Here is a 14492-nt window from a genome sequence, read left to right as displayed (position 1 = left end):
ATAAAACCCAAGACAGCCAAGCTGCTGTTCTGATTTGTCTTCTGTCCGCTGTTGTGTTGTGAGTTTCTAAATGGCCGTTTCCCCACCTCAGGCTCAACAGAGGCTTCGCTGCCCCTGGAGAAGGAGGAGCAGGTCCGACTGCAGGCTCGGAAGCGGCTGGAAGAACAGCTCAAACAGTACAGGGTGAAACGCCAGCAGGAAAGAGTGAGTCTCCCTCTTTCGAACCAGCTAATGGAAAAAACAGCAGACAGTCAGACATAATTCTAGGATCTGCTGTTTATTTCTCTTTGCTGGGATGGGCTTGTGTGTGTCTCTACAAAGGTCATCTTTCTCATGTAGTTCCCACCCTTTGAGGAGATTCCACGGGCTCTGGTTCCCACCCTTCTGGTCCTTCTTCCCTCCAGACAGGCATGTTTTATGTCTAAATCTGCCATTAGAAAAGCAGATGCAGCGAACATGTGGGTGTAACTGCTCTCTGTACTTGAGCAGCCGGTCCTGGGTTTGACTTGTTTATTGTGTAAGTGATAGAGTTTCTGCTGAGCTTTGCTGTACGGTATTAGACTGTGTGGCATGTCACACACATGATAAGTATGTGCATGTGTGTTAGTCACTCAGTCATGTCCAACTCTTTGTGACCGCATGGACTCCTCTATCCATAGGATTCTCAAAACAAAAATACTGGAGTGGATTGCCATTTCCTTTTCCAAAGTATGTGCATGCTGCTGCTGCTGCTAAGTCGCTTCAGTTGTGTCTGACTCTGTGCGACCCCATAGACGGCAGCCCACCAGGCTCCTCTGTCCATGGGATTTTCCAGGCAAGAGTACTGGAGTGGGTTGCCATTGCCTTCTCCGAAGTATGTACATAAGCTTTGCTAAAATCGGTTTTATTCAGTTATGAAATCCTCACTAGGATACTAATGAAAACAGTATTTTTAATCAGTCAAGTGAATCTAGGAAAGGCATGTGTGAAGGTTCACTTCAGTCTTAATCCAAGTTTATCGTGAACTTGAGAAATTTCAAATTAAAGGAATTTGAAACTAAATGAACTAACAAAATACACATTTTAAAAAAACACTTTCAGTGAATGATTTAGTTGTGACAAGTCCTCATCAGGGTTGACCATTTGTTTTCCCAAGAGAGGACCTTGGCTCTTCAAGTGTCACTGCTCTGAAGCCAATGTAAACAGACTGGAAGAGCCAGCACCAGGCTCTGAACTGACTGAGGCTCCCACCCAGTCAGGGGCATTCAGGCATCTGTCCAGATGGCCTGTCAGAAAACCTTACAGTGACAGTCAGTAGTCAGGAGTTATGTGCACCAGGCAATGTTAATTTCCCCACAGATTTTTAGTGAGACTCGGGCAGGTAAGGAACTTGCCAGAGGTTACTTAGCAGTAAAGTAGCAGAACCAAGATACAGACCAGCCAATGTACATATGCCCCGTCCTGTCCACAACCTGCTTCTCAGGTTTGCATCGCAAGTCCAAGCTCTGCCTGGGTCATCCAACATTAGGCATTTAATGTGTCAGGAGTTCAGGGTGAAATTTAACATCATTTCCCATCTTTAAAAATTATATGTACATGGGATTTCCCTGGCGGTCTGGTGGTTTAGAATCCACCTTGCAGTGCGGAGGACGTAGGTTTGATCCCTGTTCAGGCAAATAAGATCCCATGTGCTTTCAGGCAACTAAGCCCCTGAGCTGCAACTATAGAGCCCACGTACCACAACTAGAGAGTCTGTGCACTGCAACAAAAGTCCTGCAGGATGCGACCAAAGATCTCATGTGCCACTAAGACCCAATGCAGCAAATTAAAAAACAAAACAAAACAAGCAAGCAAAAACAGTTACACTAAAAATGTGCTTAGTCGATCAGTCATGTCTGACTCTTTACACACCCATGGACTGTAGCCCACCAAGCGTCTCTGTTCATGGGGATTCCCCAGGCAAGAATACTGGTGTGGGTTGCCATGTCCTCCTCCAGGGGATCTTCCCAACCCAGGGATCAAACCCAGGTCTCCCGCATTGCAGGAGGATTCTTTACCGTCTGAGCCACCAGGGAAGCCCAAACTAAGAAGAGTAGGAGTATAGCTCATACTTCATGTTTAAAGGGTAGAGAGGATGAGTGAAAGTCCCCCTGTTTTGTAGTGTGGTAGATACTTTGAGAGCATCACTACAAGGGTCCTTCATGTAGAGGCGAAGATTGTATGCAGGGGGAGCACCTTTTCTGTGCTGTTCTTCACGGGACCTTTCTCACGTATCTGTCCTGCCTCAGCATGGTAGAGACCCTCCTCATCCTTTGTAACCATGCGTACATACCAGCATTGCATTAACCAGCCCGAATTAATCAACATGTTAGGTTGTTTCTAATTTTTTGAAATTGCAAACAATGCTGCAGTGAATGTTTTGTGTCTTGGTATATTTTTGTGGGTAAATCCTTAACTGTTGAATTATTGGGTAAAAGGTTTTATGTATTTGTTAGTTGATAATGACTGGTTTACATTCCATTTAGCAATCTATAAGACTGCTAGACTTCTCATCTTTGGGAGCATTAGAAATAATAAAAATTGATTCTTTGTTCTCTGATAGCTGAGAAAAAAGTGCTTCCTAACCATAAGCACCTTTTTACACATTGACTGAGTGTCTTTGTCAGCCTTCGTCTGTTTTTCAGTTTGTCTTTTTGCTATGTTGGTACTATATGTGAGGAAATTATTCCATTTTAGTATTTTTGCAAATAATTTTTTCTTAATTTTCCATGACTTCTTTTCTGGTATATTTTTTGCTGCACATCAGCTTTTTGTTTTTGTTCATTTTGGCTTGGCTGCTTGGCTGGCAGAATCTTAAGGGATTGAACCTGAGCCCCCTGCAGTGGAAGCTCAGAGTCCTAACCTCTGGACCACCAGGGAAGACCCTGCACATCGGATTTGAATGTTTACAGTCAGAACTTTCAGTCTTTGCTGTTAACTTCTTTTAGGGTTTATGTCATATTTAAGATCTCCCCATTTGAAGGACATAAATTCACCTCTTTTTTTTTTTTTTTTTTTAGTTAGAAACTAAAGGTTTATTTTTTTATCTTGAAAAAGACATGAAAGACAAAAAAAGGCAAAAAAGATACTTAAAACAACCACATATATCAATAACTGTGACATTAAAAAATATATATACTCATATATACATATGTGAAACTACACGAAGAAAATGCTTAGTAAGATGTTTGAAACAAAGAATGGGCTTGAACAGATTTCTAATGAAATACAACTTTAAGATCTCCCCATTTGAAGGACATAAATTCACCTCTTTTTTTATACTAAAAGTAAGAGATAATCTAAAAAGTTTCTATAAGTTACATTTTTTATTTTATTATGTAGATCTAATCCACTTGCTTGGATGGAGGCGAGAGGTAGGAATGAGCCTCTTTGTGGACTGCTGGTCAGTTATCTCAGATTGCTTATTTTGTAGTCTGTCTTTTCCCTCTTTGGCGTTCTCTCTTAATATCTATAGATGCCACCAATACTTGGGCCAGTTCTTGGGCTGTGTTCTGTGTCATCAGTCCGTCTGCTGCTTTTCATGGTCTCTGTGGCTCTAATTATGGCAGCTTTATAGTGCGTGTAACTGTCTGGGAGGCCTGGACAGTCTGTCGCCCCACATCCCTTACTCTTCCTCGCTGCTCTGACCCACTTATCCTTGCTGCTGTGTCCTAGCATCGTTCCAAGATGATCCTCACCCACCTTGTCCCTCATCACTTTGGGACTGCACTGACTTTATAGAATAACATGAGCTGAACGTTAATTTGTAGAAGAAAGTCATGTTGATTCAGCATCAAGGAATGTTATCTTCCCACATCCTCAGCTTCATTCAAGGCCAGTTGGGAAGTTCTAGCTAACACAATGATATAAGAAAAAGAAATGAAAAAAAAAAAAAGAAAAAGAAATGAGAGCTATAAGTATTACAAAATAGGAGAGGGCTTCCCTGGTGCTCAGTGGTGAAGAATTCTGCCTGCCAGTGTGGGAGACATGGGTCCGATCCCTGGTCTCGGAAGATGCCACGTGCTGTGGAGCACAGACGCCCATGTGCCACAACTGTTGAGCTCATGCTGTAGAGCCCAAGAGCTGCAACTCCTGAGCCCACATGCTGCACCTGCTGAAGCCCACGTGCCCCAGAGCCTGTGTTCAGCAACAAGAGAAGCCATCACAGTGAGAAGCCCCTACTTGCCTCAACTAGAGAAAAGCCTGTGCAGCAACAAAGACCTAGTGCAGCAAAAAATATAAACAAAATTATTTTTTAGAAAAAGGAAAAAATAGAGAAATGACATTGTTTTTTGCAGGTGCTGGTAACACCTTAGCAAAATGCTGGCGAATCAACTGAAAATTGTTATTATAAATTCATAAAAATACTATAAAATAATTGGGGTTCAGAAATTGTCAGTTTAAAATACAGATATGAAAAGTAGGTATCCTAGTATGACCAGTTATAAAATTAGAGCGAAAAAATAATATTTACAGTATCAACAAAATGATTTCTAAGTATCAAAATGGCAACAAAAGTGGTTTAGAATCTAGATAAAACACTGCATAAGTTTCTCTGTTGACGATCATGCAAATAGACATGAATAAATGAAGAAAAACTGCTCATTATCCCGTAAGTAATTATAAATTTATGGTAATTCTAATTCAACAGAACTAATATTTTAACTTGAAGAAAAATTTCAAAGTTTACCTAAAAGAATAAATGAGAGAATAGGCAGGGAAATTCTGTGAAGGAAGTGTAATGAGGAAGGACTTGCTCTAATAGGTGTTCTAAGATGTCATCAGGTCACAGTCATGACAGGCCTGTGCTTGGACCTTCCCTGGGATGGACATGGAGGAGTGAAGTTAAGAATGAAAGGCCCGTGACATGGGAGCATGGCGGGAGGGAGCTCTGTTTATGTAAGGTATGGCCTTTCTGGGTGGCGATTTTTGAATGCTGCTTGTCAATTTTAAACATAATTTTTGTACTTTTTTTTCCTCCTCAGTCCAGTCAACCTGTAACTAAAACGAGACTTTTTAGCACACTTGATCCTGAACTCATGTTGAACCCAGAAACCTTACCGCGGGCCAGTGCCGTGGCTATGACAAAAGAATATTCCTTCCTGCGCACCAGTGTCCCTCGGGGGCCGAAGGTGGGCAGCTTAGGGCTCCTGGCACATCCTAAGGAGAAAAAAAGTTCCAAATCAAGCAAAATTCGGTCTCTGGCTGATTACAGAACTGAAGATTCAGACGTTCGGAATTCTGGTGGAAATGTTCCAGTTCCGGACTCTACCAGGGGCTCCCTGAAGCAGAACCGAGGCAGCGGGACATCAGTGGTGTCTGAGGTTAGCCTGAGCCCCGAGGCCGACGACCGCCTGGAGAATGCATCCCTGACTGGAGACAACGTGTCCGAGGCTGACGGAACTGAGAGCGATAGCTCCTCCTACAGCAGCATCTCCACCCGAGGGACACCAGGCATCCCAGCGAACATGGGGGGTGCGCGTGAGGCCCCCTATGTGGTCAGCGGCAGGGAGATCGCTGTTGGAGCCCTGGGCCAGTTCCCCTCCATCTCAGATGTCCTGCAGGCTGCAGCAGCCGAGCACCAAGAGCAGAGGCAGGAGGTCAACGGGGAGACGCGGAGCCGGACCAATAGCATTTGCAGCAGGTGGGTGACGCTGGAGCCCACGAGACACCAGCTTCCCCTCAGAGTTCCACACTCAGTACTTAACATTTCATTTGTACACTCTCTGTTGCTTTGTTAGAAAAGGAACTGGGTCTGATGAGTGCTCACTTGCAATGTTAAGGTATCTGCTTTCCAGGATATGTTGCATTGATGTGACATGGACTCAACATCTCCATAAAGGTGTTCTGGCCCTGTGCTGGCTGTAAAGGCCCTACTGTGGGCAAGAGTTGGAGCTTTAACTGTCTACCAAAATCTTTTTACTTAGCTGTTTTTAAAAAAAATTAGGGAAAGGGCTTAAACCTAAGGACTTGACCTAGTTTTAAAGATTAGAAAAGATGGTTAAGAATTCATGTTCCAAAGCAGGGGATACAGGTTTGATCCCTGGCAGGGAACTAAGGTCACATATGCCTCGGACCAACTAAGCCCAAGTGCTGCAACTAGAGAGAAGCCTGTACCACAAGGAAAAAAAAATTTTTTTAGTTAGGGGAGAGTAGCCAGAGGGGTGTGAAATCTGGAGTGTATGGACAGCATAAAGGAAGATAATGATCAATTATATTCCCAACACCTGATCCTTTTGTCTTTATCCTCTAGTGTGTCCATGGAAAGTTCTGTTGCTGAAACTCATGATGAAATGTTGCAGGTTCTTAAAGAAAAAATGAGACTCGAAGGACAGCTGGAAGCTTTATCATTAGAAGCTAGTCAGGTAATTGAAATTTGATGGATGTATTAATGTGTCATGTCTTTGGAAAGAATGTGCAATTTCCTATTCACTACACACCAAGTTTTACACATGTCTTTAAGAAGAAGCTTTATCATCATTAGCAGCCTTGTCCTCTGTAGCCATTTATTTTTCTGTGTTCTATTTGTCAGCCTTGGAAAGAGGTATGCTAGTTTCCCACTCTGACTGTGGGATTTCTCCCTGTATCTGTCAGGATCTGCCTTGGACACCTCCTAGCTCTGCTATTAGAGACCCAACAGTCCATAACAGTTCAATCTTTGGAGTGGATTTCACCTTTTTCTGGCCCAGTGAAATTGTCATCTTTGTCCCTTTAGTAGTTTTTGCTTTTTCTGATATGAATTTTGCTTTATCTGGTTAGCATATGCCTGAAAAATCATTTTCCATCCCTTAATTTTCAGCATTCCTATCAACAATCAGAGTAAATCAGTTCAGCTGCCTTTGACCCTCTGCACTTGGCAGGGAGATGGCAAGGGCCTGGGAGGTATCCGGTCAAGGCAGTGGGGTAGGGGGTGGGGGCTGTCTCCTGAGTAACCTGTGCTGTGGGGATGTGGGGAGGGCACCCACACTAGAATGCTTGCTCTGCTGCATAAACTCCAGACTGAAGAGGTGATTACCAAGGTTTCAAGGTTCCTTTTGGTTGTACATGGTTTTCACTTTGTCCTCCTGTGGAACATAAGTGATACCTGGAGTTATAGGCAAGTTTGGCCTTGGAGTACAAAATTAAGCAGGGCAAAGGCTAACAGAGTTTTGCCAAGAGAACACACTTGTCATAGCAAACACCCTCTTTCAACAACACAAGAGAAGACTACACATGGACATCACCAGATGGTCAATACCAAAATCAGATTGATTATGTTCTTTGCAGCCAAGGATGGAGAAACTCTATATAGTCAGCAAAAACAAGACTAGGAGCTGACTGTGGCTCAGATCATGAACTCCTTATTGCAAAATTTAGTCTTAAATTGAAGAAAGTAGGGAAAACCACTAGACCATTCAGGTATGACCTAAATCAAATCCCTCATGATTGTACAGTGGAAGTGACAAATAGATTCAAGTGACAAGTAGACAGAGTGCCTGAAGAACTATGGATGGAGATTTGAGACATTGTACAGGAAGCAGTGATGAAGGCCATCCCCAAGAAAAAGAAATGCAAAAAGGCAAAATGGCTGTCTGAGGAGGCCTTACACATAGCTGAGAAAAGAGAAGCTAAAGGCAAAGGAGAAAAGGAAAGATATACCCATTTGAATGCAGACTTCCAAAGAATAGCAAGGAGAGATAAGAAAGCCTTCCTAAGTGATCAATGCAAAGAAATAGAGGAAAACAATAGAATGGGAAAGACTGGAGATCTCTTCAAGAAAATTAGAAAGATCTTTATGACCCAGATAACCATGATGGGGTGACACTCACCTAGAGTCAGACATCCTGGAAAGTGATGTCAAGTGGGCCTTAGTAAGCTTCACTATGAACAAAGCTAGTGGAGGTGATGGAATTCCAGCTGAGCTATTTCAAATCCTAAAAGATGATGGTGTGAAAGTGCTGCACTCAATATGCCAGCAAATATGGAAAACTCAGCGGTGGCCACAGGACTGGAAAAGGTCAGTTTTCATTCCAATCCCAAAGAAAAGCAATGCAAAAGAATGTTCAAACGACCACACAATTGTACTCATCTCACATGCTAGCAAAGTAATGCTCAAAATTCTCCAAGTAAGTCTTCACCACTACATGAATTGAGAACTTCCATATGTTCAAGCTGGATTTAGAAAAGGCAGAGGAGCCAGAGATCAAATTGTCAACATCTGTTGGATCATCGAAAAAGCAAGAGAGTTCCAGAAAAACATCTACTTCTGCTTTATTGACTATGCCAAAGCCTTTGACTGTAGATCACAACAAACTGTGGAAAATTCTTCAACAGATGGGAATGAATACCAGACCACCTTACCTGCCTCCTGAGAAATCTGTACGCAGGTTAAGAAGCAGCAGTTAGAACCAGACATGGAACAATTGACTGGTTCCAAATTGGGAAAGGAGTACTTGAAGGCTGTATATTGTCACCCTCTTTATTTGACTTATATGCAGAGTACATCATGCAAAATGCTGGGCTGGATGAAGCACAAGCTGGAATCAAGATTGCCAGGAGAAATATCAGTAACCTCAAATATGCAGATGACACCACCCTTATGGCAGAAAGTGAAGAGGAACTAAAGAGCCTCTTGATAAAAGTGAAAGAAGAGAGTGTAAAAGCTGCCTTAAACCTCAACATTCAAAAAATGAAGATCATGGCATCTGGTCCCATCCCGTCATGTCAAATAGATGGGAAAACAATGGTAACAGTGATAGACTTTATTTTCTTGGACTCCCAAATCACTGCAGATGGTGACTGCAGCCTTGAAATTAAAAGACACTTACTCCTTGGAAGAAAAGCTATGACCAACCTAGACAGTATATTAAAAAGCAGAGGTGTTAATTTACCAACAAAGGTCCATCTAGTCAAAGCTGTGGTTTTTCCAGTAGTCATGTATGGATGTGAGAGTTGGACTATAAAGAAAGCTGAGTGCTGTGCTCGCTTCAGCAGCACATATACTAAAATTGGAACGATACAGAGTAGATTAGCGTGGCCCCTGCGCAAGGATGACATGCAAATTCGTGAAGCGTTCCATATTTTTAATAGAACTGCCATATGACCCAGCAATCCCACTTCTGGGCATACACACTGAGGAAACCAGATCTGAAAGAGACACGTGCACCCCAATGTTCATGGCAGCACTGTTTATAATAGCCAGGACATGGAAGCAACCTAGATGCCCAGCAGCAGATGAATGGATAAGGAAGCTGTGGTACATATACACCATGGAATATTACTCAGCCATTAAAAAGAATTCATTTGAACCAGTCCTAATGAGATGGATGAAGCTGGAGCCCATTATACAGAGTGAAGTAAGCCAGAAAGATAAAGAACATTACAGCATACTAACACATATATATGGAATTTAGAAAGGTGATAACGATAACCCTATATGCAAAACAGAAAAAGAGACACAGAAGTACAGAACAGACTTTTGAACTTTGTGGGAGAATGTGAGGGTGGGATATTTCAAAAGAACAGCATGTATACTATCTATGGTGAAACAGATCACCAGCCCAGGTGGGATGCATGAGACAAGTGCTCCGGCCTGGTGCACTGGGAAGACCCAGAGGAATCGGGTGGAGAGGGAGGTGGGAGGGGGGATCGAGATTGGGAATACATGTAAATCCATGGCTGATTCATATCAATGTATGACAAAACCCACTGGAAAAAAATAATAATAATAATAAAAAAAAAAAAAAGAAGAAGAAACTATGAGAAAAAAAAAAAAAGAAAAAGAAAGCTGAGTGCTGAAGAATTGATGCTTTTGAACTGTTGTGTTGAAGACTCTTGAGAGGCCTTTGGACTACAAGGAGATCAAACCAACCCATCCTAAAGGAAATCAGTCCTGAATATTCATTGGAAGGACTGATGCAGAAGCTGAAGCTCCAGTATTTTGGCCACCTGATGTGAATAACTGACTCACTGGATAAGACCCTTACGCTAGGAAAGATTGAAGGCAGGAGGAGAAGGGGATGGCAGAGGATGGATGAGGTGGTTGGATGGCATCACCGACTCAATGGACATGAGTTTGAGCAATCTCCGGAAGTTGGTGATGGACAGGGAAGCCTCATGTGCCATAGTCCATGGGTCACAAAGAGTTGGACACAACTGAACGACTGAACTGAACTGATCCTCCTGGAATTTGGTTTGCTGTTCGGCTGTGTCCAAGCCAAGATCTTTGTGGATTGTTAGGGGTGCAAAACTTGCTGGCATTTCTGTGAAGACACTAATTATACTTTTACTACAAAATCTTACTGCATCTGCTCAGTTAGCTTTTCTTTGGGTATTTGTTCTTCTGTTTGTTGTATCTGTTGTTTGTCTTGGCAAAGTTGTTTTTCTCCTATTGTATGTTGAGGTACAGCTGTCTGCTCCTTTTTGCATTTTGAAATTGCTGTACACGCACGTCCTGATAGGCTGACTTTAGGGTGGGTGAGAGATGCTGATGGGCAGGGACTGTGCCCTTTGCTCCCTGTCTCTTCTCTGGTGCTCCAGGCGCCTGGACCTTCTGCTGGCCCCACCTTTCCTGTCACTTCCTGCCGTGTCCATCAGACAGGGGTCCCTGTGGTCCTGCCACCTAGCACAGATGGTGCCTCAGGCTGCTGTATGCCCCTGGCTGCAGCCCTCAAGGCCTCATGTAATGGTGCCCTTTCCCGGCTGATATGTTCTGTGGGTTTGGTTTTCCCCAAACTTGGATCTGGCTGCTCTTCATCTATTAGAGATCCCTCAGCTCTCAGGTAGTGTGTGTGTGTGTGTGTACATGCTTGTGCGCTTTTTTCTTTTTTGAACAAACATGTTTATTGTGTGTGTGTGTGTGTGTGTGTGTGTACATGCTTGTGCGCTTTTTTCTTTTTTGAACAAACATGTTTATTGTGTGTGTGTGTGTGTGTGTGTGTACATGCTTGTGCGCTTTTTTCTTTTTTGAACAAACATGTTTTCCAACATCCTTGTGGATGAGAAGGTGATCGCAGAGCCTTTCCCCCCATGCTGGCCTGCTCAGGTGCAGAAAACGAGCACATTCTGTCTTCATCCCACCTACCTGCCTGCTGGGCCTGGTTGGAGAAACCCCTTCTTTGGGGATAGCTGTAATGCTGGAGTTCCTGAATATTTTGTACAGTGTGGTGCTTTCCTGTAAAGGCCACCTGTTGGACACCTCTCTTTGTCTCACTGGCTGAGTTTTGGCAGCTCTTATTAGGCAGGGCGGAAGTGACTTATTTTTCCAAGAGTCAGTGTGGCTGTTTGTGGGTCTCTCCAGGCACTTAAAGAAAAGGCCGAGCTGCAGGCGCAGCTGGCCGCTCTGCACACGAGGCTGCAGGCGCAGCTGGAGCACAGCCACAGCAGCCAGCAGAGGCAAGACTCGCTCAGCTCAGAGGTGGACACCTTGAAGCAGTCCTGCTGGGACCTCGAGCAAGCAATGACTGACCTGCAGAACATGCTGGAAGCCAAAAATGCCAGCCTGGCATCCTCTAACAGTGACCTGCGGGTGGCAGAGGAGCAATATCAGAGACTAATGGCCAAAGTGGAGGAGATGCAGAGAAGCATCCTCAGTAAGGACAACACAGGTGAGTGGTCCCGCGTTTGCCCCTTAGTTGTATGCAGGTGCCCAGGGGCTATGCCACTGGAGGTTTCGTCTCATCTGCTCTGGTTGTTGTTCAGTTGCTCAGTCATGTCTGACTCTTTGCGACCCCATGGACTGCAGCACGCCAGGCTTCCCTGTCCTTCACCATCTCCCAGAGCTTGCTCACACTCACGTCCATTGAGTTGGTGATGCCATCCAACTATCTCATCCTCTGTCATCCCCTTCTCCCTGTCTGCTCTAGGAACTGACCTACTGTCAATTCAATGTGCTGAGGGGTTATTGTCCCTTCTAATTTGTACATGAAGTGTCCACTTGCCTAATGGAGTGTTATCTTTGGTTGAACTTGTGGACTTCTGCATGTTTTTGCATGTGCATCAAGGCGTGGCTTAGGTCTTAGAAATGGACTTTGGACCCTTGATGGTTAGATGTAATTGTTTCCACTCTTTCTGCCTCCACGGTTGTTTGTTGCTTGGAGGGCTAGATCTGCCTGCTTATTCCAGCATTGCAGATGCTGTTTGGAATATTTAAAAGCAACACTGAGACCAGTGACTAGTAAATACTTCTTTTTCCTCCATAAGTTCAGATTTTGGGTCTAGCTGGGTCCATAAGGGAGCCCCCTTTGGAATGATAGACAAATGAAACAGTGGAGTCGGGGAGCCTTAGTGGTAAGTGAAGGACTTGTGGAATCCTTCCCTCGTGCTCTCTGCTCATCCTGGGGATGCACACTCCATTCCCAGAGTCCATGAGCCACACATGTCCAGGCACCAAGAACCTGGTCTGTGGGCTCAACATCTCCCTGTGCACTGCGGGCAGGAGAAGGGTGAGGGGTTGGGGATGCAGAGAAGGGCACTCAGAGCCCAGGGGCGTGTCAGCCCAGATCCTGGTCCTCCAGAAGCCTGGATAGATGACACCCTCATCCTTGAGCTCTGGGAGCCTGAGGATGGGGAGTGGTGCAGCGGGGTGGCTGTGAGGGACCAGGTCTGCCCACGTGGAGTCTTGGTTGTAAGACTTGTGAGACTAGGTTTCGGATCTAATAACATAAAAGAAAGAGTGACAAACTGCTGTCCCAAGAGCTTTATCCTGATACTGGGGGAGCAGGGGAGAGGCGGGGAGCACCAGCTGAGAAATATAACAGCCGACTGTTTCTGGTTTCTGGACATCTTATGATACCCAGTCCCTTAAGAAAATTATTAATATAATGTTCAAAAAGTTGTGTGTTGCTCGGGTTGCAAGGTCTGGCCTGACTGGAGCAGGTCAACAGTGGCCTGCACCCAGTGCAGCACCAGCTGGGTGGGGGATTTGGGGTGCAGGGGGAATGCTCCAGTTGCCTTCCTAAAGCCCTGCCATGCTGAACTTTGAGGCACATCCGTTCCCAAGGATTTCAAGAGCAGAGGTTGGATTTCCCAAGGTTAGGGGTCATGAATCCTGTCATTTTTTTTGTTTCATCTTAAATTTTTAGAATTTAAAATTTAAGTTTTTTCTTAAGTGTTTGGTGAAATTTATTTTTTAAATATTTGACTGGTTTTGTTTGGACTATGATTTGGGTTTGTGCTGTGATTTCCTGTCTGCTCCCCCTGCCGTCATCCGTGTTAAGAGTTGACCATATCAGCAAACCAGTGGAGTTTCTTGTGGATACCGTTCCTGAGTTTGCTGAATGACTCACAGACTTCATCAGGCCAAAGTCTCAAGCCAGAAAGCTCCCAGACACACAGTCGCTCTCCCTGTTTGCAGATTCCCTAGTTGTGAATTCACTGACTCACTGAATTTAATCTACTCAGAGCTCTTTCCGGTTGTTTACAGACAGGTGCAGAGCAGACAACTGTGGGGGTTGCCTGATGTATGAGGCTCAGTTTGCCCAGGTCACTTCTTGTTCCCCAAGTGCCCTTTTGTGGTCGATTTAGTGCCATTTTTTGTTTGTTTTTGCATTTTTGTGCTTTTGGGGGTGGTTTTGCTATTTACAATAAACCCCAACACTGTGTGGTGTTCCTAAGTGCAGGATGGTTTTGGTGCGCTTTTCAGAGAAAATCCTTATGTTAGACAAGCTTCATCCAGGCAGAGGTTGGGTGCTGTCGGCTGTCAGTTCAGTGTTAATGAATCCACAGAAAGTGAAGTCAGGTGTCTTTCAACAGAAGCCCATGTAAAACAAGGTTTTGTGTTACTAGTTGATGAGAACTGACCAGACCCCAACCTGGATGGCCCTGCTCCAGGGTTAAGTGCCCTCGCTTGCACTTAAGACGTCGCTGCTGAAGAGGAGAACCAGCGGGTCCCCGCTCTCTGCGAAGGCCGGGCTTCCCAGGCCATGCGGCGGCCTGAGTGCTGTGCTTGCCTGTTTCAGTGCACAACCTGCGGCAGCAGATGACAGCCTTGCAGAGCCAGCTACAGCAGGTGCAGCTGGAGCGTGCCACACTCACCAGCAAGCTGAAGGCGTCCCAGGCCGAGATTGCATCCCTGCAGAGTGTCCGGCAGTGGTACCAGCAGCAGCTCGCCCTGGCCCAGGAGGCCCGGGTCAGGCTGCAGGGCGAGATGGCCCACATCCAGGTACGGCCCCCACCATGGTCAGAGGGCCACACTGCATGCTCACGTGGAACACTTGCTTTTCCTCCATATTGAAAAGACTTCTGAGTTTATATTTCACAGAGAGGTTTTGTTAAAATCTGCTGACCACCCATCTAGCTCACACCCCATGACGTGTAGTCACTGCCTTCTGTGATCTTCTGACACAGCTTCTGCTAGAGCATTTTAAATTGTAAAGTCCCCCTCTTCTGGGATGTCTTGTGTTCCTGGCTCTGACTAGTCCATCCCATCCCCTCTCTGGGGGGGCGCCTGGTGTCTGAACCCAGCTGTCAGATCCATGCCTGCTGGGGTCCTGGAC

The 14492-nt window shown here is 44.9% G+C and overlaps 1 protein-coding gene and 1 non-coding gene across 7 annotated transcripts in view; both read left to right on the top strand.

The window, feature by feature from the left end:
* The window catches only part of GOLGA3 (golgin A3), a 46499-nt gene that overhangs the window by 11254 nt on the left and 20753 nt on the right, over positions 1-14492 (top strand). For all 6 annotated transcript variants that reach the window (XM_043902201.1, XM_043902207.1, XM_043902202.1 and 3 more), the window contains exons 4-8: positions 92-204; positions 5004-5662; positions 6272-6383; positions 11297-11603; positions 13956-14158. In XM_043902201.1, coding sequence (XP_043758136.1) covers positions 92-204; positions 5004-5662; positions 6272-6383; positions 11297-11603; positions 13956-14158 — 1394 coding nt within the window. The remainder of the gene's footprint in view (positions 1-91; positions 205-5003; positions 5663-6271; positions 6384-11296; positions 11604-13955; positions 14159-14492) is intronic.
* Positions 8976-9082, top strand: LOC122695788. The gene has a single exon (XR_006341541.1). It is a non-coding gene; the product is annotated as a U6 spliceosomal RNA (small nuclear RNA).

Source organism: Cervus elaphus, chromosome 5 (assembly GCF_910594005.1).
Source record: "Cervus elaphus chromosome 5, mCerEla1.1, whole genome shotgun sequence".
NCBI classification, from domain to species: Eukaryota; Metazoa; Chordata; class Mammalia; order Artiodactyla; family Cervidae; genus Cervus; species Cervus elaphus.
Note: the sequence above shows the minus strand (reverse complement) of the source record. Positions and strands in the feature narration are given on the sequence as shown.